Genomic DNA, 26,724 nt, shown 5'->3' on the forward strand with positions numbered 1-26,724 from the left:
ATTATATATTATGATTGTATTATAATAATAAATAATTATATAACTATAATTATAATTATATATATTATATCCTTATAATTTTACATATATAATATTAGTTATTAAATTATTATATTAATATATATGATATTAGTTATATTAACATGAGGGGTAATTTTGTCAACATGAAAATATTCATATCCCATTCTATTGCATTTGTAAAAGTAGAACCAAACAAATGAATTATATTTTCTTTTCATTCTATTCAATTACCATTCTCATTACCATTCCTATTACCATTCCTCCACTACAACCAAACGCTCCCTCACAGTAACGCCCTGATTAATAGGCCGTCTATCCGACCTCTTTTCTCTCTCATTTCGCAAATCCCACCCATCGTTTCCACTTTCCACTTCCCAACTCTCTTTCTTTAAAAAGCGTTTGGGGATGGGTGATAGTAAGGGAGTAAATACCGGAAAGAAGGGTTCAAGTAGATGTATTTTAGGGAACGAGGGGAGTTTGAATTGAGAAAAGGAGGTGGATGCTTCAAAGGCAACTCGTAAAAATAAGGGGAATTTGGACAATGACCAAAAGGGCGTGGAGTTATCTGAAACTGGCGTGGAGTTATTCACTGAGGCGTGTAAATGTTCCGGTGCAAGTGTTAAAGTATAAAACTATTGTTGGCGCACCTCCTAATATCTTAAGCTTTTGAGATGGATTAGTAAACTAATATAGTATCAGAGCGGGAAGTATTGAGTTTAAATCCCCGTAATTGCACTCTTTATTCCTATTTAAATTGGCATTATGTGTTGAGTCTTTAATATATATTGGACTTAAATATTCATGTATTGGGCTTTCTAATTAATTTACCCACACGATTGCTCATTGTTCAGTCCACGCGTGAGAGGGAGTGTTAGAGTATAAAACTATTATTGACTTACCTCCTAACAGCTTGAGCTTTTGAGATGAATTGGTAAACTAACACGAAGAGAAACTAAAATTAAATAAATAAGACCCAAAAGTAAGAAGCTTTTTTCCCCCTCTTTTTTTCTTTACTATCATTATTGTTACTTTATTTACTTCGAGGTCCGTTTTCGATATATGATTCAACAGTTTATTGAAGAGGTTTCCTTAATGTGCCACCAATGTCATAGGAATGACAAAGGCCGGATTGTTAGGTGTAAAAGTTGTAAGAGAAAGCGGTTATGTTTTCCTTGCATAAAAAACTGGTATGGGTATATTTCGAATGTGTTGATTTCTTCACTTTGTGCATATTATTGTATTTATATTGGTCTTGGCACCATATTGGATAGTTTGTTTATAGTTTAGAAAACCTTTCTGGAGCTGGTTTTGAAATGAGTCAGAGCGCCATGTGTCATGTGCCATAAATTTTTTAAATTGGGGAAAACTATAATTCATGCAAAAGGAAAACCATCGAATATAGCAGTACTATATAATAATATTATTCAGGATCCTTATTATTGTTCTTATTATATCACTATATGTTCCAGTTTTTGTGCAACTGATGAAGATGCTGGATTTTTATTCTTGGCCTAGATGAAATTCTCATGGAGGAGTGTCAATAATTTCTACTTCATGTACAATACATATTAATATTAATAACGAAAAAGACAAAGTCTTGCAAGATAGTGGGATAACAGTTCTCATCTCTCATCTTTTATTGTTTTTGTAGTTGTTTTTTAGCATCATGTTATGTAGGTATCCAAAGACACCAGAAGAGGACATTGTCGACGCTTGTCCTATATGCAGTGGAAATTACAACTGCAAAGTATGCTTGCGTTTAGATGAACCAATAACAGGGAGTTTCTCATTCTCTCATGTCTCTTAAATGTTCGCATAAATAAGTATATAAATGAGGTTTCATGTACGATATATATTAATATGAATAACGAAAAAAAAAAAAAACAAAGTCGTGCAAGATTATGGGATAACAGTTCTCTCTCATCTTTTACTGTTTTTGTAGTAGTTTTTAAGCATCATGTGATGTAGGTATCCAAATACACATGAAGAGGACATTGTCGATGCTTGTCCTGTATACTGTGGAAATTGCAATTGCAAAGCATGCTTGCATTTAGATGCACCAATAACAGTTAGTTTCTCATTTTCTCTTGTCTCATAAATGCTCACATAGATAAGTATATAAATGAGGTTTCATGTATGATATATATTAATATGAATAACAAAAAAAATAAAAATAAAAATAAAGTCGTGCAAGATTGTGGGATAACAATTCTCATCTCTCACCTTTTACAGTTTTCGTAGTTGTTTTAAGCATCATGTTATGTAGGTATCCAAATATACCTGAAGAGGACATTGCCGAGGCTAGTCCTGTATGTCGTGGAAATTGCAACTGCAAATCATGCTTGCGTTTAGATGCACTAATAACAGTCAGTTTCGCATTTTGTCTTGTCTCTTTATGTAACACCTCGAAGAATTAAATAGGAATTAATTGAGATAATTAAGATTTATTAGTGTGCCTAATCTGATTTAATTAATTGGTTTTTGATTAATAAATGTTCCTAACGTGTAATTTAAATAGTTCTAAGGTATTTAAATATTCTCAGTATTTTATGTTAACCTAGAAGTGTATATGGGCACATTTCTAGACTGTATTTTAAAATGTTGACACTTGTCCATTTTCTTTTCTTTTTTCTTTTTTGCTTTTCTTTCTTTCTTTCCTTTTCTCTTTCCTTTCCCGTGCATACATACTCTCTCTCTCTCTCGTCCCCTCACTATCTTTCTCGTTCCCTCACTCTCTCTCTTCCATTTCACTTCAAAATCAACCCGGATTTCAAACCAAAGGAAGGTTTCAAGAAGTTTCAACGTCAAAAGAAGGATTCAAGGTAAGATTTCTGAAAAAAAAAAAACCTCTCTTGAATCTTAAGTTTTCAAATTTAAAACTTATTTTTGGTTCGAAATAGATTTTTGGTGGTTTTTGAGTAAACCATAGTAGAAATTGGAGATCTTAGGTTCTTTAGACTTGTTTTAGGACCTAGAACCCGGATCTAGTGGTATTCCTTTGAAATATTTCAATTTGGAACTAAAATCGCAGGTTTTTGGGCTGATTCTGCGGGTTTTCTTCGCCTACTGTTCTACACAAGTCGACCTGTGAGTCGACCGGTCCAGTCGACCAGACTGCATTAGGCTACCGGTCGACCTATGCGATCGACTGAATTGCACAGCACCGGTTGACCGGTGGTGTTGCACTGCTCTGTCACCGGTCGACTGGTGCACACGGGGTTTGACCCCATTTGGCCTGAAAATGCTGTTTTAACCTCTGTTTTCGAGGAAGACCCAAATTAGCTTTATTTGGGGACCTAGAGTAGATGGATTAGCATCTTTAATCCATGTTTTGAGATTGAAAACCCTTGGAATGATGATTTGAAACTTAAACATTGATTAGGGCACACTAATAGGAAATTAAAGGATATGATTGAGATTGAATTACTTTAGGAATGAGAATTTAATCCTAAAGTATTGTCTTGTATCAGTGTTAGCTGAGGACTCAGATTGAGTGGCTTGAGGAAGCGGAAGCCTAAATAGTGCGCCACTAGCCACATGTTTGATAATTATGAGGTAGGATTTCTTATCCTTTTTCCTTGTGAGCCTGATTTTCAAAAAGAGTTTTGGCCTTGCAAATGTTTTAAAGAAAGGGACATGTTTGCGAAAGAAAAATCTTTAAAAACCGTGGCTTGTTGTAGTTCACGGAACCCATGGCTTGTTGTAGTTCATGGGATCCACGGCTTGTTGTAGTTCGTGAGACTATAATAACGATTTCATAAAGTTTAATGAATGATTTCTTAAGGAAAGAGATCTTGCGAACCGGTAAGCCCGCTAATGGCCTAGATAGGATGTGGATAGTGCATCCTCGGGGGCAAAACCTGAAACCCAGCCCGGGAAGGCTTATGCACTTGGTTGTGTAAGTAATTTGTACAAATTACTTACTGATGCTTGTAATACGGTAATTTTCAGTTATATTTCATTTGAGAAAATGGATGTGAGGTTCCGGCTGCTGTGTTGGAACTAAACGTCTCATTTTTTTACTTATTCATTTATTTAATTACCGTTCATTTATTTATAAAGTTCATTTCAAATTATATCCTACAGGGCCTTTCGCTCACGTTTTACTGTTTTAAAAATGTTAACCCCTCCCAGGAGACTCTAGGAGCAGTGCGGAGTAATTGAGTGCTACCACCTGATTTTGGAGAGGATTGTGTCATACTCCTATGAGTACAAATGTAATAATTTGTAAATTCAATAAACTCCTGTACTTGTATAACTAGACTGTGGATGATGTCTGTAACTGTAATGATTTATTTTCATGCACTTATCAACAGGATTCGGAGTGGACATGAATCGAAATCAGGACTCGGAGTTAGAATAAGCTGTTTACTTAGGCCTCGTTCACTTCGCGGTTTCGAGTTTTCAATTCGAGTTAAGATGTGACATTTTCAGAGAGCTTTTAATTGTAGCAGAAAAAATTAGATATTACATTTTCTGAGAGCTTTTAACTGTAGAAACTTAAAACTGAAAACTCAAATCGGTGAAATGAACGAGGCCTTAGTTTCCAGGAATCGGAGTCGGAATTAGTCCCAATCCCATTCATGCGTTTACTTACACTAGAATCAAAATAAACTGTTATAAATTTACTTACCAACCCTTTTAGTAGATTTTTATGTGTTGAACTTAAAAAAAAAGAAATTGTATATTATGCTAACTATCTTAATATTATGATAACTAATTAGTAATTAGATTTTTTTAACCACACCTAATTAATCATCTAAATTATTATTTTTTTAATAAATTTTAAAATAATTTAAAAAAAATATAATGATGAAATAAAATAAGAACACTTAAACCCCACGATTAAGAATTTTAAGAATGTATCTCTTTTTGAGTTGATTTAAAATATTGTAAAATATACGTAACAAATCATACTTCGTTGCCAAAATACACGTAACAAATCATACTTCGTTGCCAAAATACACGTAGCAACCTTTGATTGTGATTTTTTCGTTTACGGCTTGGGTTGCTGCTCTATCCGAAATGTTCCAATCATGCTTCGGAGTTTCAAGAATTCAAACCGAAAATGAAAAAATGTAGGAGGCTGCAGGAACCACCCAGAATGCCCCCGCCCAACCTAGCATCGAATGACGGAAATGGCCCCGCCCAAAATGGGAAAAGGGCATTCTGGGGAGTGAAATTTCACTGTACAATGTACAGTGAACATTAGTGCGTGAACAGTGCACAAGAAGGTATCTTTTAGTATATATAATAATATACATATATGATTGTACGTTTGATTTGCTGATTAGAATTCAGATTTTATAAGGGAATCGGAAATATTTTTATTTAAATTTAAAAATATTATATTACAATTAAAGTCGTCGATTTTAAAAACGAGAATTAAAAAACTTGAATAATATCATCACACAATCAATAAAGTCAGAGTAGGCGGCGTCTCCAGCGATTGTTTTGGATTTTAGTTGATGAAGTCAGTGTTAGTGAGAATGGACCTAATTTTTTATACATCAAAGGGTAATTTAAAGAAAAATTAACTATGCAAGAATGTAATTTTAGTGCTTAATAAATAGTTAATGGAACCCTCGTTTAGTCTTAAACATTATTGAGTCTCCGAAACAAACTTTTGACAGAGTTGAATAAAAGTGAAGATGTGGGGAATCTCTTTCTCATTGTTTGCTCTTATGAGCTTTGGTTTAGTGGGAGCGATTGTTTGCAAAAATGTTATAAGAGCTGATTTTCCAGCCGGGTTTGTGTTTGGAGCTGGCTCCTCAGCTTATCAGGTCCGTTTGAATTTGATCAACATTTCACTTTCACTTGAGCAATTTTTAGCTGTAGTAGAAAAATAAATAATGACATATTCATTGAGTTTGGGGATTTTGAGGAAGTGGGTTTGTGGTATTTTTTGTGTTTTTTGTTTGTGTTGAACAGACGGAGGGTGCTGCAAACCAAGATGGAAGGACTCCAAGCATATGGGACACCTTTGCTCATGCTAGTTGGGTTTGCTGCTTTTTTTTTTTTCCCTCTCTCTCTCTCTAAAAAAAGAACTTTTATAGTATGTCTTTTAGGTTGCACCTTTGTTTTTTGTTTTTTAGAAAATTAAAGGCAAAATTCTTCTTCCTTATTATCATTATTATTATCATTTATTTCTTTATTTTAGGGAAATGGTCCTTTTTAACAATGGTCAATTGCTTGTAGGTATCTATCTAATCAGGAGAGGTAGTTTTAGTAGCTTGTTAGAGGGCTATTAGTAGTTATATAAAGGCTATAACAGCGATTGGAGGGCTTATGTCTGATTTATGAGAAATTTGGGAAACCATTGAGAAATGGTTTGTCTCTTTATAAAACGATAAATTAATGACTGAAATTGGTTTATCACTAATAGATATTGGCCAATCATTAATAAACCACTAAGTAAATTAGTTACACAACACCAAATCAATCAGTGATAAGCGCGTGTGTAATTGATTTACCATGGTTTATCAGTGATAAACAGCCATTTCCCTAATTTTACCGAACTTTGACCGTTTTGCTAAAAAATAGCTCAAAAAACGGTGATTTTTACACATATCCCAAAATTAAATTGTATGTCTCTGATTGATGTTCCTAGATATGAAGGTCACCATTAGCCTAAGAAATGGTGAATCCTATAGGAACAATTGCAAGCGCTAAGCCGTCCTCTGTTTCTTTCTTTTTGGTCCTCTGTTTCTTTCTTTTTGAATGGATTGTAAGTAGTCAATTTGTTTTTATTTTTTCCCTAAGGTTTGTGTTTCTCTTTAAATGCTCTTTATTCCTTAAAATTCAAATTAAGCAGGGATGTTATTGTACTAGAGAAAATCTGTGGGTACACTTCTTTGGATTATTAATACGAGTTCCTTTGAACTCTTTTTCAAAAAAGGGAGGTAGTTAATGGGACATATTTTTGTTGTAAATGCACTACAAAAATGTTGTTTTTGACTCTCTTTTCTTAGTTACATGTAAAAAAAAAATGTACGAATTAGTATATTTTATGACATTATACCAAAAATACAATGAAAGTTGGCAAAATTTCCCCAAAAAAATTAATTGTAGTGGTAGTTTAAAATTGTCTATAAAATAAGCCATAAAAAAAGGTATATCTCTCTACTACGTTTTGGCAATATCAAGTCACTGCAGATTTTTCTGAAATTTCCAGAGTACATTGAACCCGGTGGAGACATAGCATGTGATGGATATCACAGATACAAGGTTTGCTTCTGCAAAATGCTGGACTCGTTTTTAAGCGTTATAATTGTTATTGTTATCACTATTATTATTCCCTTTCGTTCCAAAGTTACAGATTAAGGTTAATTTATTTATATTTTTTGTTAGTACTGTGACTTGGATATTTAACTTCTTGTTACCCCCGAGTGATCACAATCTAGAGCCTGATTAAAATCTAGACTGATTTGGTTTGAAATATATTTCGTGTTTTTAGTAAAATTGTGGTCAATGCATGACTAAGAGTTCATAGAAACTCACTTGCAGGAAGACATCCAACTCATGGTCGAGACAGGTTTAGATGCATACAGATTCTCTATATCATGGTCAAGACTTATCCCAAGTATGATTGTACAAACTAATACTTTTATTCAGAAAGCGAAAAACCGAGTCGATTCCTGTTTCACCTTCTAACACACTGATCATTCTATGTTTTCCAGATGGAAGAGGACCTATAAATCCAAAGGGCTTGCAATATTACAACAACTTTATTAATGAATTAGTCAGCCATGGTCACTACCAACACATGATATGAGTTTCTTTTTATCTATTTCCCCCTTTTTAAAAGGAAACATAATGCTAAGGCTTGCTTGTTCCTCATCAACCAGGAATCCAACCACATGTTACATTACACCATTTTGACCTCCCACAAGTACTTGAAGATCAATATGGAGGATGGGTTAGTCGAAAGATTGTGTATGTTTCTATAAATCTTGCTGGTAAATTTCATGCTGCTAGTAAAAACTGGGCGATTTACATGCCTTTATTTGTTTCATAGGTTCGAACTACTGTTTAAACTTTTTTGCTACAATGTTTTCTGTCGCAAAATTTAAATTTCTGTTCAACCTATGAACCGAAAGGGCCATTTATTGATTGATTTTTTTTTTTTTTTTGTGGATGCAGAAAAGACTTCATGAAATATGCAGATGTGTGCTTTAGAGAGTTTGGTGATAGAGTTAAACATTGGACTACAATAAATGAGGCCAATGTATTTGCAATGGGTGGTTATGGCGCGGGACTCCTACCACCTCAACGATGTTCGCATCCATTTGGTGACTGCTCCAAAGGCAACTCCACAACTGAGCCATACATTGCAGCTCATCATATGTTGTTGGCACACGCATCAGTTTATAGATTATATGAGAAAAACTACAAGGTCATTTTTAAGGATTTTTAGATCATGCAAACAGTTTGATTAATATATCCGTAGCCATTATGTCAACCATAGGCCTGCAAAGTAACTCCCTGCTTGATCCTCTAATGTTGAGAACAAATTCTTAGGCTTACTTGCTCAATTTTCATTACGTATGATGTTTGATCTGATTGTGAGAAATTAGAAATTTACAACGAAGGAAAAACATATATCATATTTGTTGATCCCTTGAGAAAAATATTTGTTAAATGCAGGACAAGCAACGTGGATTTATAGGATTGAATCTCCTGTCCTTTTCGTTTGTGCCTCTAACGGACAGCAGTGATGATGAAATTGCTACTGAAAGAGCAAATGTCTTGTTTATCGGTTGGTAAGCTAAACAATACACCCTTTGAGGCCCTTTATTTTAAGAAAAAATTTCTGCTGCAGTGGTTTTTGTCTACTTGTCCAAAAGGCTATTTCAAACTTGGAATTAATACAATCCTCTCTTTTCCTCCGGTGGTGGGAAAAAAGAGATTGTCAGTTTGTGTTGCCTTTGAGTACTTACTGAATTTACTTTGCTGTTATAGGTTTTTGAATCCCTTGGTATTCGGTGATTACCCGGTTTTAATGAAGAAGAATGCAGGCTCAAGGCTTCCGGCCTTCACTGTCCAAGAGTCCGAAAGCATTAGGAGTTCATTTGACTTTCTTGGACTGAATTATTACTTTGAAATGAACGTCACTACGATGCCCTACGTCCTTCAGTTGGAAAAGAGAGATGTTGTTGCAGACATGGGAATACAACTAGAAAGTATGCCTCTTTCACTTGAACAGCTTTACGTGTCAAAAGTCAAAACAATATAGACTTGTAACTTAAACAGCATGACATAACTGTAGGAACAAAAATACCTTGGAAAAAAAAAAAAAGAGAATAGAAAAACCTCGAGGCTTCATCACAAAATATCTTTCAGACATTTTGTTTCTTTTCATAAGTCATAATTCCCTCACCCCATAACAACAACAACTACTACTACTACTAATTTTTAGACAACATATCCAACACACTTCAGTTGGAAAGAGGGGATGTTATTGCAGACATGGGAATACAACTACATTGTATGCTTTCCTCACTTGAACAGCTCTACTTGCATCAAAAGTCAAACAAATTAAGATTTATGACTTGAACAACATGGCATAACTGTAGAAAGAAACCTCGATCACAAAAATTTTTCTTTTCATGAGTTTTGGCTATTGAGGTAGTAGAAGATTATCAAGTAGGATGTAAGGTTGGCGTGGTTCTTAAAATAGATCTTGAGAAGGCTTTGTTTACGTTGAATGGGATCTTTTAGATTTCATCTTGGAGAAAAAGGTTGTGTAGTTGGATGGAGGAGGTGGATTTAGGGGCTGTTTGCTTTATGTTTTTTTTTTTTTCAGTGATAATCCATAGTAGACTAAGGGGAAAGTTCAAGGTTCGAACCTTGATGTGATGTTTTACACCAGAACCACCCCAAAAAAATAAAACCACCTCCTCCCTTAGTTTTAGATGGTTTAAACCCCTTGTTCTGATTCCGGTTTCAGAATCAGGGTTTGGATTTTAAGTTTAAACCATGAATCATGATTCTGAATCTAAAATCAAAACCACCCTGGTTTGAACTCTCATATGAAACGCAACCTTAGATTTCATCTTGGAGAAAAAGGTTGTGCAGTTGGATGGAGGAGGCGGATTTAGGGGCTGTTTGCTTTATGTTTCCTTTCAGTGATAATCCATAGTAGACCAAGGGGAAAGTTCAGGGGTTCTACTGGTTCATGGTAAAGAGATCCATTTTTAAATCGGTAGTCTCAACTTCGTTGATCTACTCTTTGTAAATCTTTAGGATCCCGAAAGGAGTGTTTGCAGTCGTTGACGGTTTCTTATGGATTGAGAGGGATAAAAAAACCTTTTAAGAATTGGAGTATCGAGGATGCTTGGGAAAGAATTGAACATTGGATGGCATTTTATCAATTTTCCAAACTAGGACTTCTCTAACTTTTCATTTTCTGATTTGTTTGGAGGACTGAGAAATTTTTGATCCATATTTTTGGATTCTAATGTTAGTTTCTATACTTGTTTGTTTAGTATTTGATTTACGAGATGTCCTCTATATACTTCTTTTGATATTCAATAACGTTCTTTGTTCTTATCAGAAGAATAAAATAACTAAAAAAAAAAAAAATGATCAGCAACAGATATTATTTAACATTTAACAGTAAACTAGTTGCACTTCTTAACAGTGTGTTTGGTATGAATGAAAAGTGGAAGTAAAGAAAATATTGGAGGGATTTTGGGATGGAAATTAGGAAGTTAGCTTGTTTGGTAGAAAGGAAATTGTGAAGGAAAGGAAAATTGAATGAAAATTTTTATTGGTGGGTCTCACTATATTTAATCCCTCCAAAAGTGGGTCGATTTTAAAAAAGAAAATATGGATAACTATACAAATGAAGTTAAATTACTGAATCATTTTTCATCCAAAATTATCATCATTTGGGCAAAAAGGTAATTACAGCAATAATAATTTTTTCATCCCTTAGTTTCACTTCCAATACCAAACAAGGGAAGGTAGATTTATTTTCTTTCTTTCCTATCATACCAAACAAGTTAAGGGAAATTCAAAATCTTTTCTATCATTCTAATTTTCTATGCATTATAGTTTTCCTTTCCCTCCCATTTTCTTTCCTTCTTACCAAACAGAGTGTAAGTGTCTTTTCTTTTTTCAGCATCACATATTTGAGCTTACAAGTCAATGTTGTACGCTTCACACAGCTTCAATTGCATCCAATAGTTGCCCTTAGGATTTTTGTCAATCAATACTCTCTATCTTAGTGGATCAGTCAGTTGAGAATCAAATAGAATTTAATTTCAACAGGGTTTTCAATTGAATTGACTAATTGGATTATATATATATATATATATTTTTTTTTTTTTCTGGCAGATGTACTAAATTTCACGTCAAGATCTGAGGTAAAAGATCGAACATAAATTTTTCCACTGGTATATGGATCGAAATTCTTTTAGTGTGTTGTTAATTCTCTAGTTTGATGCAGTATCCAATTGCACCTTGGGGCCTGACTGGAGTTCTGGAGTATATAAAGCAACATTATAACAATCCTCTTATTTATATCCATGAAAATGGTATTCTCTCTTGTTCTCTGTCATTATGACATTATTTCCAGATTATTTTGTGAAAAGATCGTCGGATGAACGTGAACACCACAAGAAGTAGAAATTTTATGAAACATTATAGATGGTGAATCAAGATTTTCACTATTGATTTCCAAGCTATTTAGAAATTGATCTCAAATTGTGTGGTTCCTTGTATAATAGTCCGTTAGTTCCAAAGTTAGAATATAGATAACGGTTATTTAAAATCAGTTAATCGAAGATCATTAATTTATGGTGGTTGTGTAACATAATATGTATACCGAATTTTATAAAAATATACCCTTGGTTTTGGATTACTTCAAATGTATATCTTATTATATTTAGTAGGAAAATCTAATCCTGACATTCTGTTTTGTCATTTGAAATTCCTAAACTAATCTTACTAGTAGTTACCCTTTGTGTTTTTTTCTTTGTTTTTGGTGCACAAATCGTGTACTATTAGATCACTACCACTTTTTATCAAATAATAATAATAATAATATAAATAAAAAATAAAAAAAATGACCAACACTATGGTTAATTTAGTGATTTCAAAGGTCAAAATCGATTCATGACTGTGGAAAGGAACATTTACAAGAATTAAAAACTACGGGTGTATTTTTTAAAGAAACCTAAAATGTAACGTGTAAAAAGATAAATAACCATTTATACTACCTTCACCATGTGATCAAATTGTCTCCAAATAATTTATGGCCCTTTGGAGTTTGGAGCCAACTGTAGTTGTCTTCGTTGGATAGTTCTGAAGCATGTTAAGGGTTATGTTAAAATGTAAAACTATTGTTGGCTCACATCTTAATAGTTTAAGTTTTTGGGATGGATTGATAAACTAACATGGTATCAGAGAGGGAGGTCCTGAGTTCAAGCCCCCGTAATTGCACTATTTATCCCCACTTAAATTGTCATTATGTGTTGGGTCTTTAATATATCTTGAGCTTAAATATTCACGTGTTGGGCTTTCTAATTAATTTACCCACACGATTACCCATTGTCCTGCCCACACGTGAGGGAGAGTGTTAAAATATAAAATTATTATTGGCCCACCTCCTAATAGCTTAAGGTTTTGGGATGAATTGGTAAACTAACAGGTTCTATGTTCTAATTGTTGCAATATGTTCTAATTGTTGCAATGTGTTCAACAGGTCAAAGAACTCAGCGTAATTCAACATTAGAAGACTGGCCGAGGATTGAATACTTGCAGGCATATATTGGGGGTGTCATTGATACTATAAGGTATGTGTTTTAGCTCTACACTGCCATATAACAGGAGTAGTAACTAGCCGAGAATTGAATACTTCATGCATATATCGGTGCTTAATTTTTTTTTTTTTTTTTTAGCCAATTAGTCTTTGAAATTTGAAATTTGATTGGCATTCTTTAATATTTATTATTTGGTATTAAGATGCTTATAGTTTTATTTGAATTAGGACTGGTAAATAGTGTAGGATTTATCAGCCTATAAATCAGGCTAATTAATTCAGTGGATTTTTTTTCTAGCGTTTTTGGTTGGAGGGTTGTGATGGGTTTGAACCCAAAAATCAATCCAAACCCTTGTTTGGTTGCATTAGGGTTTGAATTTGGATCTGGGTTTTGGGTTCAATTCAACCTCAAATTAAAGGTTGAACAAAACTTACCTCCCCACCACCCCAAAGTTCTTTCAGTTCTAATCTAAAATACTGTTCATTAAACTCATTTTTCACTCACAATTTTTAAAACCCAATAGTTCTAACAATGTAATCAAACACTGGTTCGAATTTTATTCCATGTTTAGACCCCACACTACTAAATACCAGTTCGAACCACAGAAACCTCACATGTAGGTGCAAACCTAAAGGTTTTATCCCAAAAGTTGAAACCTGCGAATCAAACGGAGCTGGAACGTTATTAATATTCAAGTTTAGCATTATTTTAGAATACTTTTCATTCTGCTGTGTTAGATAGACTTTGAAATTTGCGGAGATAGTCTTGTGCCCGTCATAATATTACTTGAAAGTTTACAAAAGGAGGTGCGAAATGTTCAAACTTTTGAAACGTTTTAAGGAGGTGCGATATCTAATATGATTGTTTCTTTGAATTTTTATTTATCATGCAATGAGCATGTTATTAGCTCCATTAAAAAATTAAAAAATTTGTCCTCAGTTTTCTCGGTTAGGTAACTAGAACAGCTCAAAATAGAATTGACATCTTGCTTTTCTCATTAGTTTGAAATTCATCTCATGAAAATTAAAACAGTTGTAGACTTGTACAGTTAATACTTGTGTTCATCTATACTCGTTCATTGTTATTATATGAATACACGTATGTATAATGCATGTTTCTTTTAAGCTTTATAAGTTAATGTTTGTTTTTTTCTTTGTGTTTGGCTTCCATTCTCAAAACGTAGGAACGGATCAAACTTGAAAGGGTATTTCGCATGGTCCTTTATGGATTCTTTTGAGTTGTTTGACGGCTATGAAGCCCGCTTCGGCTTCTACTACATAAATTTTGATGATCCGGAATTGAAAAGACGACGTAAGCTTTCTGCTCATTGGTATTCCCATTTCTTGAAGAGAGAAAACATCACTTTAGACGGCATTGTTCTATCTCCATCCCGTGATTACATATAAATTGTTGTAAACCAGTTCTCCGTGGATACCATCCTATATACATGCTTTTATTACAAATAATCGCCAGATCACTTATATCTCATTACGTCTAATGGTTCTCCTTGCTTGGCCGGATATGGAGGCATTTCTAGAACCTGTAGGGGTTTTGCAGAGGTTGTTTAGCAAAGCCTTTTTGGTATTCTTCATGCATATGAAGCTGAGTTGATGGGTGTCATTCGTGCTACTGAGATCACTGAAAGATATGGTTGGGATTTTATTAGTTTGAGCTGTTAATTATCACATTCATAGAAGGAAATCATGTTGCGGATATATATTGGCCTCACATGCTGCTCATTTGGACGATCAAGAATGGTGGTTTAATGCAACCAAACTTTTGTTTGTCAGCCATTGTTAAGGACTCAATAGGGTTTTCTTGTTACAGATTTTGTACATAGCCGACCCTATGGTAAATATGTACTCCTTTTCCCTTCTAGTATTTTGCACTGGGTTTTGACTTGAGTGTTTTTAACGAGGCATATTTGTAGATTGTTTTCAAGGGTACAAGTTGGGCTTAATCCTCCGAGACTGTCTACCAGTTACTTTTATAGATGCTTTTATTTAGAATTTTCCTTGTTGCTACTTTGTTGTTCTTCCCTTTTCTTTAACTCTTTGTATTTTCTTTGCCCATTAATAATATTGAATTAGGAATTTGGTAAAAGATAAGATTGCTTGTGGGTGTCAACATAGTTGGGATCTACTAGTCTTCTCCAGTTGGAAATGGTATTCATAAAACATGAGATGTAATTTTAAATTTTACTATTTATTTAATAATATATAAACGTTATTATTTATGTACATGTATTGTTATATACTTTACGAATATAATTGAAAATTACGCGATTATTATGTGACCTTAAATATAGTATATAAGGGTTATATATTAGAGGATAATATTTAAGGATACTAATCGAGATAAGTCGGTAATGAATTTTATTAAAATTCAGAATTTTTAATTAAAATATTATTAATACATGTCATTCTCGTTAAGAATGGAACGAGCTTATTTGCATCGTTGGTATAGAGAGATATCGAGTAAGTGTATTTTACATAATGTGATTATGCAGGATTGGGACAAGACGTAATATGAGTGTCTGATAAAATCCGTTAAGTAAAGAAATTCTAATTGAGTCTATTGATAGTTGTTGTGAAAAATCGTAACGTAAGTATATGTTATCACAATCAAGTAATATAATAGTGAATAAGAGTATCGTCCCACGAAGATTGTTGTTGACTAATTACCGAAATTATATTAACCCCAATGTTATTTGAATAATTGAAAAGAAAGTTTATAAAATTAAGTAAAGTAAAACTAAAACAATTAAGGGCCCGTTCAGTTCGCTGATTCGAGTTTTTAATTCGAGTTGAGATGTGATTTTATGTGAGCTTTTTACTGTAGTAAAAAAGTTAGATGTGACTGTTTTTTAGAGCTTTTTACTGTAGCAAAACTCGAATTCTAAACTTGAATCAGTGAAATGAACGGAGCCTAAATAAATTAAACAATGCTAAGCAGTGGAATAAAATTCAATAGATTAAGACTCTAGGGTTTTCGATTTCACCAAAATTAATCTTGTTCAAATTCTCATAATTCAAGAAAATTAACATTCATTCCCATACTGACAGTAATTTCTCTAAAGCAATTATTATTCTTTCTCAAGCAACAATAATTTTAATCCAACAAGCAAACTCTATATCTCTGTCAGACTTCTAAACCTGTTGAAAATCATTAAGTGTAAGAAATTTAAAAGAACTGCACAAGCATCATAGATATCTCTATCCTATGAACAACTCATAGTATCTCAATTAAGAGCTTATTTAATTATCACCTCTCAGTCTCAAATTAAATACAAAATCATGTAATAGTTGGCCAAACAATCACAAGCATTAAGAATAAATTGAAATACTCAGCATATATGGATTAAACATCAATTACTTGAAAAGAAGATTGAGAATCTGAACATTCATAATCCGGCTACATCGTAGCCCTAGAAAAAGAAATTAATTCATTTCTAAACAAAATAAATTCATAAACAAAGTCTTAATCATTGGAAAGGAAAGAAACGAATTAGTTTGGAGTTGAATTGAAGCGTCTCCATCTCTGAATTTTTTGTCGTTGTTCTTCTCCGTACTCAATTCTCCTTTCTCTTCTTGAATCTCATCTCAAAAGTCAACCGTCACTCTCCAGTCTAAAAGTTCATTTTTAATTGCCTTAGAATCATCTATTTATATGTTTTGAAGCATTAGGGTCAAAACGGGTAAATTTTCTCACGATTGGCCTTCAAAACGCGTCGTTTCTCGTGTTGTAGCACCGCGGCGATGAGTTCCTAGCACTACGGCGCTGATTGTACAAAATTAGCCCAATTTTTACAGCACTGTGGCCCTGTCATGGTCGCCAAAACGCTACTCATTCTGCCTGATTCTGTAAAATTCAGCGCCAAAACATTACAAACGCCTCTTTAATTTATAATTCAGATTTTATAAGAGAATCGGAAATATTTTTATGTAAATTTTAAAATATTATATTACAATTAAAGTCGTCAGTTTAAACACGAGAATTAAAAAACATGAATAATATCATCAAACAATCAATAAGTCAGAGTAGGCGGCGTCTGCAGTGATTGTTTTGGATTTTAGTTGATAAAGTCAGTCTTAGTGAGAATGGACCTAATTTTTTATACATCAAAGGGTAATTTAAAGAAAAATTAACTATGCAAGAATGTAATTTTAGTGCTTAATAAATAGTTAATGGAACCCTCGTTTAGTCTTAAACATTATTGAGTCTCCGAAACAAACTTTTGACAGAGTTGAATAAAAGTGAAGATGTGGGGAATCTCTTTCTCATTGTTTGCTCTTATGAGCTTTGGTTTAGTGGGAGCGATTGTTTGCAAAAATGTTATAAGAGCTGATTTTCCAGCCGGGTTTGTGTTTGGAGCTGGCTCCTCAGCTTATCAGGTCCGTTTGAATTTGATCAACATTTCACTTTCACTTGAGCAATTTTTAGCTGTAGTAGAAAAATAAATAATGACATATTCATTGAGTTTGGGGATTTTGAGGAAGTGGGTTTGTGGTATTTTTTGTGTTTTTTGTTTGTGTTGAACAGACGGAGGGTGCTGCAAACCAAGATGGAAGGACTCCAAGCATATGGGACACCTTTGCTCATGCTAGTTGGGTTTGCTGCTTTTTTTTTTTCTCTCTCTCTCTGTCTCTCTCTAAAAAAAGAACTTTTATAGTATGTCTTTTAGGTTGCACCTTTGTTTTTTTTTTTAGAAAATTAAAGGCAAAATTCTTCTTCCTTATTATTATTATTATTATTATTATTATTATTATTATTTATTTATTATAGGGAAATGGTCCTTTTTAACAATGGTCAATTGCTCGTAGGTATCTATCTAATCAGGAGAGGTTAAAAGATGGTAGTTTTAGTAGCTTGTTAGAGGGCTATTAGTAGTTATATAAAGGCTATAACAGCGATTGGAGGGCTCATGTCTGATTTATGAGAAATTTGGGAAACCATTGAGAAATGGTTTGTCTCTTTATAAAACGATAAATTAATGACTGAAATTGGTTTATCACTAATAGATATTGGCCAATCATTAATAAACCACTAAGTAAATTAGTTACACAACACCAAATCAATCAGTGATAAGTGCGTGTGTAATTGATTTACCATGGTTTATCAGTGATAAACAGCCATTTCCCTAATTTTACGGAACTTTGACCGTTTTGCTAAAAAATAACTAAAAAAACAGTGATTTTTACACATCCCAAAATTAAATTGTTGTTCTTTTAGAGTGTAACTTGAGTGTAGTTTTTGAGTTAAATTTGAGCTATAACTTGTGTTGAAGTTGTAACTTGTGTAAAGTTGAGTAAAGTTAAATAAAGTTGAAACTTAAAAGAACATGAACTTGAATAAAATTAGAACTCGAGTGTCTTTCTTTGAGTTTTTTGAACAAAAGAACTTAAATTGTATGTCTCTGATTGATGTTCCTAGATATGAGGGTCACCATTAGCCTAAGAAATGGTGAATCCTATAGGAACAATTGCAAGCGCTAAGCCGTTGATTGTCAGTATTTTTTTCGTCCTCTGTTTCTTTCTTTTTGGTCCTCTGTTTCTTTCTTTTTGAATGGATTGTAAGTAGTCAATTTGTTTTTATTTTTTCCCTAAGGTTTGTGTTTCTCTTTAAATGCTCTTTATTCCTTAAAATTCAAATTAAGCAGGGATGTTATTGTACTAGAGAAAATCTGTGGGTACACTTCTTTGGATTATTAATACGAGTTCCTTTGAACTCTTTTTCAAAAAAGGGAGGTAGTTAATGGGACATATTTTTGTTGTAAATGCACTACAAAAAAGTTGTTTTTGACTCTCTTTTCTTAGTTACATGTAAAAAAAAAAATGTACGAATTAGTATATTTTATGACATTATACCAAAAATACAATGGAAGTTGGCAAAATTTCCCCAAAAAAATTAATTGTAGTGGAAGTTTAAAATTGTCTATAAAATAAGCCATAAAAAAAGGTATATCTCTCTACTACGTTTTGGCAATATCAAGTCACTGCAGATTTCTCTGAAATTTCCAGGGTACATTAAACCCAGTGCAGACATAGCATGTGATGGATATCACAGATACAAGGTTTGCTTCTGCAAAATGCTTGACTCGTTTTTAAGCGTTATAATTGTTATTATCATCTCTATTATCATTCTTTTTCGTTCCAAAGTTACAGATTAAGGTTAATTTATTTATATTTTTTGTTAGTACTGTGACTTGGATAGCCTGATTAAAATCTAGACTGATTTGGTTTGAAATATATTTCGCGTTTTTAGTAAAATTGTGGTCAATGCATGACTAAGAGTTCATAGAAACTCACTTGTAGGAAGACATCCAACTCATGGTCGAGACAGGTTTAGATGCATACAGATTCTCTATATCATGGTCAAGACTTATCCCAAGTATGATTGCACAAACTAATACTTTTATTCAGAAAGCGAAAAACCGAGTCGATTCCTGTTTCACCTTCTAACACACTGATCATTCTATGTTTTCCAGATGGAAGAGGACCTATAAATCCAAAGGGCTTGCAATATTACAACAACTTTATTAATGAATTAGTCAGCCATGGTCATTACCAACACATGATATGAGTTTCTTTTTATCTGTTTCCCCCTTTTTAAAAGGAAACATAATGCTAAGGCTTGCTTGTTCCTCATCAACCAGGAATCCAACCACATGTTACATTACACCATTTTGACCTCCCACAAGTACTTGAAGATCAATATGGAGGATGGGTTAGTCGAAAGATTGTGTATGTTTCTATAAATCTTGCTGGTAAATTTCATGCCGCTAGTAAAAACTGGGCGATTTACATGCCTTTATTTGTTTCATAGGTTCGAATTACTGTTTAAACTTTTTTGTTACAATGTTTTCTGTCACAAAATTTAAATTTCTGTTCAACCAATGAACCAAAAGGGCCATTTATTGATTGATTTTTTTTTTTTTTTGTGGATGCAGAAAAGACTTCATGAAATATGCAGATGTGTGCTTTAGAGAGTTTGGTGATAGAGTAAAACATTGGACTACAATAAATGAGGCCAATGTATTTGCAATGGGTGGTTATGGCTCGGGACAGGTACCACCTCAACGATGTTCGCATCCATTTGGTGACTGCTCCAAAGGCAACTCCACAACTGAGCCATACATTGCAGCTCATATTATGTTGTTGGCACACGCATCAGTTTATAGATTATATGAGAAAAACTACAAGGTCATTTTTAAGGATTTTTAGATCATGGAAATAGTTTGATTAATATATCCTTAGCCATTATGCCAACCATAGGTGTGCAAAGTAACTCCCTGCTCGATCCTCAAATGTTGAGAAGAAATTCTTAGGCTTACTTGCTCAATTTTCATTAAGTATGATGTTTGATCTGATTGTGAGAAATTAGAAATTTACAACGAAGGAAAAACATATATCATATATGTTGATCCCTTGAGAAAAATATTTGTTAAATGCAGGACAAGCAACGTGGATTTATAGGATTGAATCTCCTGTCCTTTTCGTTTGTGCCTCTAACGGACAGCAGTGATGATGAAATTGCTACTGAAAGAGCAAATGTCTTGTTTATCGGTTGGTAAGCTAAACAATACACCCTTTGAGGCCCTTTATTTTAAGAAAAAATTTCTGCTGCAGTGGTTTTTGTCTACTTGTCCAAAAGGCTATTTCAAACTTGGAATTAATACAATCCTCTCTTTTCCTCCGGTGGTGGGAAAAAAGAGATTGTCAGTTTGTGTTGCCTTTGAGTACTTACTGAATTTACTTTGCTGTTATAGGTTTTTGAATCCCTTGGTATTCGGTGATTACCCGGTTTTAATGAAGAAGAATGCAGGCTCAAGGCTTCCGGCCTTCACTGTCCAAGAGTCCGAAAGCATTAGGAGTTCATTTGACTTTCTTGGACTGAATTATTACTTTGAAATGAACGTCACTAAGATCCCCAACGTCCTTCAGTTGGAAGAGAGAGATGTTGCTGCAGACATGGGAATACAACTAGAAAGTATGCCGCTTTCACTTGAACAGCTTTACGTGTCAAAAGTCAAAACGATATAGATTTGTAACTTAAACAGCATGACATAACTGTAGGAAAAAAATTACCTTAAAAAAAAAAAAAAAGAGAATAGAAAAACCTCGAGGCTTCATCACAAAATATCTTTCAGACATTTGTTTCTTTACATAAGTTATAATTCCCTCACCCCATTTTACAAAAATTAAAGGCTATTGAGCCTAACTCAATCTAACAAAACCAGTTTTCTAGAGGAGGATTGTCCTCACCTTATTAAGTGGATCATGCAAATATTTTCAACCAATGTGGAATTCTAATACCCCATAATAATAATAAACAACAACAACAACAACAACAACTACTACTATTAATAATTTGTAGACAACATATCCAACACACTTCAGTTGGAAAAAGGGGATGTTATTGCAGACATGGGAATACAACTACATTGTATGCTTTCCTCACTTGAACAGCTCTACTTGCATCAAAAGTCAAACAAATTAAGATTTATGACTTGAACAACATGGCATTACTGTAGAAAGAAACCTCGATCACAAAAAATCTTTCAAAAACGTTAGTGTTTTTCTTTTCATGAGTTTTGGCTATTGAGGTAGTAGAAGATTATAAAGTAGGACGTAAGGTTGGCATGGTTCTTAAAATAGATCTTGAGAAGGCTTTGTTCACGTTGAATGGGATCTTTCAGATTTCATCTTGGTGAAAAAGGTTGTGCAGTTGGATGGAGGAGGTGGATTTAGGGGCTGTTTGCTTTATGTTTTTTTTTTTTTTTTTTTCCAGTGATAATCCATAGTAGACCAAGGGGAAAGTTCAAGGTTCAAACCTTGATGTGATGTTTTAAACCAGAACCACCCAAAAAAATAAAACCACCTCCGCCCCTAGTTTTAGATGGTTTAAACCCCTGGTTCTGATTCCGGTTTCAGAACCAGGGTTTGGATTCTAAGTTTAAACCATGAATCATGATTCTGAATCTAAAATCAAAACCACCCTGGTTTGAACTCTCATACCAAATGCAACCTTAGATTTCATCTTGGAGAAAAAGGTTGTGGAGTTGGATGGAGGAGGTGGATTTAGGGGCTGTTTGCGTTATGTTTCCTTTCAGTGATAATCCATAGTAGACCAAGGGGAAAGTTCAGGGGTTCTACTGGTTCATGGTAAAGAGATCCATTTTTAAATCGGTAGTCTCAACTTCGTTGATCTACTCTTTGTAAATCTTTAGGATCCCGAAAGGAGTGTTTGCAGTCGTTGACGGTTTCTTATGGATTGAGAGGGATAAAAAAAACTTTTAAGAATTGGAGTATCGAGGATGCTTGGGAAAAAATTGAACATTGGATGGCATTTTATCAATTTTCCAAACTAGGACTTCTCTAACTTTTCCTTTTCTGATTTGTTTGGAGGACTGAGAAATTTTAGATCCATATTTTTGGATTCTAATGTTAGTTTCTATACTTGTTTGTTTAGTATTTGATTTACGAGATGTCCTCTATATACTTCCTCTGATATTCAATAACGTTCTTTGTTCTTATCAGAAGAATAAAATAACTAAAAAAAAAAAAAATGATCAGCAACAGATATTATTTAACATTTAACAGTAAACTAGTTGCACTTCTTAACAGTGTGTTTGGTATGAATAAAAAGTGGAAGGAAAGAAAATATTGGAGGAATTTTTGGATGGAAATTAGGAAGTTAGCTTGCACTTCTTAACAGCTTCAATTGCATCCAATAGTTGCCCTTAGGATTTTGGTCAATCAATACTCTCTATCTTAGTGGATCAGTCAGTTGAGAATCAACTAGAATTTAATTTCAACAGGGTTTTCAATTGAATTGACTAATTGGATTATATATATATATATATATATTTTTTTTTTTCTGGCAGATGTACTAAATTTCACGTCAAGATCTGAGGTAAAAGATCGAACATAAATTTTTCCACTGGTATATGGATCGAAATTCTTTTAGTGTGTTGTTAATTCTCTAGTTTGATGCAGTATCCAATTGCACCTTGGGGCCTGACTGGAGTTCTGGAGTATATAAAGCAACATTATAACAATCCTCTTATTTATATCCATGAAAATGGTATTCTCTCTTGTTCTCTGTCATTATGACATTATTTCCAGATTATTTTGTGAAAAGATCGTCGGATGAACGTGAACACCACAAGAAGTAGAAATTTTATGAAACATTATAGATGGTGAATCAAGATTTTCACTATTGATTTCCAAGCTATTTAGAAATTGATCTCAAATTGTGTGGTTCCTTGTATAATAGTCCGTTAGTTCCAAAGTTAGAATATAGATAACGGTTATTTAAAATCAGTTAATCGAAGATCATTAATTTATGGTGGTTGTGTAACATAATATGTATACCGAATTTTATAAAAATATACCCTTGGTTTTGGATTACTTCAAATGTATATCTTATTATATTTAGTAGGAAAATCTAATCCTGACATTCTGTTTTGTCATTTGAAATTCCTAAACTAATCTTACTAGTAGTTACCCTTTGTGTTTTTTTCTTTGTTTTTGGTGCACAAATCGTGTACTATTAGATCACTACCACTTTTTATCAAATAATAATAATAATAATATAAATAAAAAATAAAAAAAATGACCAACACTATGGTTAATTTAGTGATTTCAAAGGTCAAAATCGATTCATGACTGTGGAAAGGAACATTTACAAGAATTAAAAACTACGGGTGTATTTTTTAAAGAAACCTAAAATGTAACGTGTAAAAAGATAAATAACCATTTATACTACCTTCACCATGTGATCAAATTGTCTCCAAATAATTTATGGCCCTTTGGAGTTTGGAGCCAACTGTAGTTGTCTTCGTTGGATAGTTCTGAAGCATGTTAAGGGTTATGTTAAAATGTAAAACTATTGTTGGCTCACATCTTAATAGTTTAAGTTTTTGGGATGGATTGATAAACTAACATGGTATCAGAGAGGGAGGTCCTGAGTTCAAGCCCCCGTAATTGCACTATTTATCCCCACTTAAATTGTCATTATGTGTTGGGTCTTTAATATATCTTGAGCTTAAATATTCACGTGTTGGGCTTTCTAATTAATTTACCCACACGATTACCCATTGTCCTGCCCACACGTGAGGGAGAGTGTTAAAATATAAAATTATTATTGGCCCACCTCCTAATAGCTTAAGGTTTTGGGATGAATTGGTAAACTAACAGGTTCTATGTTCTAATTGTTGCAATATGTTCTAATTGTTGCAATGTGTTCAACAGGTCAAAGAACTCAGCGTAATTCAACATTAGAAGACTGGCCGAGGATTGAATACTTGCAGGCATATATTAGGTGTGTCATTGATAATATAAGGTATGTGTTTTAGCTCTACACTGCCATATAACAGGAGTAGTAACTAGCCGAGAATTGAATACTTCATGCATATATCGGTGCTTAATTTTTTTTTTTTTTTTTTAGCCAATTAGTCTTTGAAATTTGAAATTTGATTGGCATTCTTTAATATTTATTATTTGGTATTAAGATGCTTATAGTTTTATTTGAATTAGGACTGGTAAATAGTGTAGGATTTATCAGCCTATAAATCAGGCTAATTAATTCAGTGGATTTTTTTTCTAGCGTTTTTGGTTGGAGGGTTGTGATGGGTTTGAACCCAAAAATCAATCCAAACCCTTGTTTGGTTGCATTAGGGTTTGAATTTGGATCTGGGTTTTGGGTTCAATTCAACCTCAAATTAAAGGTTGAACAAAACTTACCTCCCCACCACCCCAAAGTTCTTTCAGTTCTAATCTAAAATACTGTTCATTAAACTCATTTTTCACTCACAATTTTTAAAACCCAATAGTTCTAACAATGTAATCAAACACTGGTTCGAATTTTATTCCATGTTTAGACCCCACACTACTAAATACCAGTTCGAACCACAGAAACCTCACATGTAGGTGCAAACCTAAAGGTTTTATCCCAAAAGATGAAACCTGCGAATCAAACGGAGCTGGAACGTTATTAATATTCAAGTTTAGCCTTATTTTAGAATACTTTTCATTCTACTGTGTTAGATAGACTTTGAAATTTGCGGAGATAGTCTTGTGCCCGTCATAATATTACTTGAAAGTTTACAAAAGGAGGTGCGAAATGTTCAAACTTTTGAAACGTTTTAAGGAGGTGCGATATCTAATATGATTGTTTCTTTGAATTTTTATTTATCATGCAATGAGCATGTTATTAGCTCCATTAAAAAATTAAAAAATTTGTCCTCAGTTTTCTCGGTTAGGTAACTAGAACAGCTCAAAATAGAATTGACATCTTGCTTTTCTCATTAGTTTGAAATTCATCTCATGAAAATTAAAACAGTTGTAGACTTGTACAGTTAATACTTGTGTTCATCTATACTCGTTCATTGTTATTATATGAATACACGTATGTATAATGCATGTTTCTTTTAAGCTTTATAAGTTAATGTTTGTTTTTTTCCTTGTGTTTGGCTTCCATTCTCAAAACGTAGGAACGGATCAAACTTGAAAGGGTATTTCGCATGGTCCTTTATGGATTCTTTTGAGTTGTTTGACGGCTATGAAGCCCGCTTCGGCTTCTACTACATAAATTTTGATGATCCGGAATTGAAAAGACGACGTAAGCTTTCTGCTCATTGGTATTCCCATTTCTTGAAGAGAGAAAACATCACTTTAGACGGCATTGTTCTATCTCCATCCCGTGATTACATATAAATTGTTGTAAACCAGTTCTCCGTGGATACCATCCTATATACATGCTTTTATTACAAATAATCGCCAGATCACTTATATCTCATTACGTCTAATGGTTCTCCTTGCTTGGCCGGATATGGAGGCATTTCTAGAACCTGTAGGGGTTTTGCAGAGGTTGTTTAGCAAAGCCTTTTTGGTATTCTTCATGCATATGAAGCTGAGTTGATGGGTGTCATTCGTGCTACTGAGATCACTGAAAGATATGGTTGGGATTTTATTAGTTTGAGCTGTTAATTATCACATTCATAGAAGGAAATCATGTTGCGGATATATATTGGCCTCACATGCTGCTCATTTGGACGATCAAGAATGGTGGTTTAATGCAACCAAACTTTTGTTTGTCAGCCATTGTTAAGGACTCAATAGGGTTTTCTTGTTACAGATTTTGTACATAGCCGACCCTATGGTAAATATGTACTCCTTTTCCCTTCTAGTATTTTGCACTGGGTTTTGACTTGAGTGTTTTTAACGAGGCATATTTGTAGATTGTTTTCAAGGGTACAAGTTGGGCTTAATCCTCCGAGACTGTCTACCAGTTACTTTTATAGATGCTTTTATTTAGAATTTTCCTTGTTGCTACTTTGTTGTTCTTCCCTTTTCTTTAACTCTTTGTATTTTCTTTGCCCATTAATAATATTGAATTAGGAATTTGGTAAAAGATAAGATTGCTTGTGGGTGTCAACATAGTTGGGATCTACTAGTCTTCTCTTGTTGGAAATGGTATTCTTAAAACATGAGATGCAATTTTAAATTTTATTATTTATTTAATAATATATAAACGTTATTATTTATGTACATGTATTGTTATATACTTTACGAATATAATTAAAAATTTCGCGATTATTATGTGACCTTAAATATAGTATATAAGGGTTATATATTAGAGGATAATATTTAAGGATAATAATCGAGATAAGTCAGTAATAAATTTAATTAAAGTTTAGAATTTTTAATTAAAATATTATTAATACATGTCATTCTCGTTAAGAATGGAACGAGCTTATTTGCATCGTTGGTATAGAGAGATATCGAGTAAGTGTATTTTACATAATGTGATTATGCAGGATTGCGACAAGACGCAATATGAGTGTCTGATAAAATCTGTTAAGTAAAGAAATTCTAATTATACGCTATCACAATCAAGTAATATAATAGTGAATAAGAGTATCGTCCCACGA

At 33.4% G+C, this 26,724-nt stretch overlaps 2 protein-coding genes across 4 annotated transcripts in view; both read left to right on the forward strand.

The window, feature by feature from the left end:
- The first annotated feature begins 5,634 nt into the window (after positions 1 to 5,634).
- On the forward strand, positions 5,635 to 14,797 carry LOC112094672 (putative beta-glucosidase 6). The gene is made up of 13 exons (XM_024176166.1): positions 5,635 to 5,804; positions 5,953 to 6,016; positions 7,196 to 7,248; positions 7,528 to 7,603; positions 7,701 to 7,772; positions 7,869 to 7,956; positions 8,164 to 8,416; positions 8,668 to 8,783; positions 8,983 to 9,203; positions 11,362 to 11,390; positions 11,474 to 11,561; positions 12,731 to 12,821; positions 13,972 to 14,797. Exons 1-13 carry the CDS (start codon positions 5,673 to 5,675, stop codon positions 14,192 to 14,194), a joined length of 1,506 nt encoding a protein of 501 aa, XP_024031934.1. The 5' UTR covers positions 5,635 to 5,672; the 3' UTR covers positions 14,195 to 14,797.
- Positions 14,798 to 17,012: 2,215 nt separating this feature from the next.
- The window catches only part of LOC21390946 (beta-glucosidase 3), a 16,858-nt gene continuing 7,146 nt past the window's right edge, over positions 17,013 to 26,724 (forward strand). Inside the window, exons 1-13 of one of the 3 annotated variants that reach the window (XM_024176160.1) lie at positions 17,013 to 17,182; positions 17,331 to 17,394; positions 18,809 to 18,861; positions 19,103 to 19,178; positions 19,276 to 19,347; positions 19,444 to 19,531; positions 19,738 to 19,990; positions 20,242 to 20,357; positions 20,557 to 20,777; positions 22,675 to 22,703; positions 22,787 to 22,874; positions 24,044 to 24,134; positions 25,285 to 26,110. In XM_024176160.1, the coding sequence (XP_024031928.1) occupies positions 17,051 to 17,182; positions 17,331 to 17,394; positions 18,809 to 18,861; positions 19,103 to 19,178; positions 19,276 to 19,347; positions 19,444 to 19,531; positions 19,738 to 19,990; positions 20,242 to 20,357; positions 20,557 to 20,777; positions 22,675 to 22,703; positions 22,787 to 22,874; positions 24,044 to 24,134; positions 25,285 to 25,507 (1,506 nt within the window). In that variant the 5' untranslated portion in view covers positions 17,013 to 17,050 and the 3' untranslated portion in view covers positions 25,508 to 26,110. Of the gene's footprint in view, positions 17,183 to 17,330; positions 17,395 to 18,808; positions 18,862 to 19,102; positions 19,179 to 19,275; positions 19,348 to 19,443; positions 19,532 to 19,737; positions 19,991 to 20,241; positions 20,358 to 20,556; positions 20,807 to 22,674; positions 22,704 to 22,786; positions 22,875 to 24,043; positions 24,135 to 25,284; positions 26,111 to 26,724 lie in introns of those variants that run through there. The other 2 variants (XM_024176162.1, XM_024176161.1) reach the window with 2 other exon arrangements.

This window comes from Morus notabilis, unplaced genomic scaffold (genome assembly GCF_000414095.1).
Source record: "Morus notabilis unplaced genomic scaffold, ASM41409v2 Scaffold432, whole genome shotgun sequence".
NCBI lineage: Eukaryota > Viridiplantae > Streptophyta > Magnoliopsida > Rosales > Moraceae > Morus > Morus notabilis.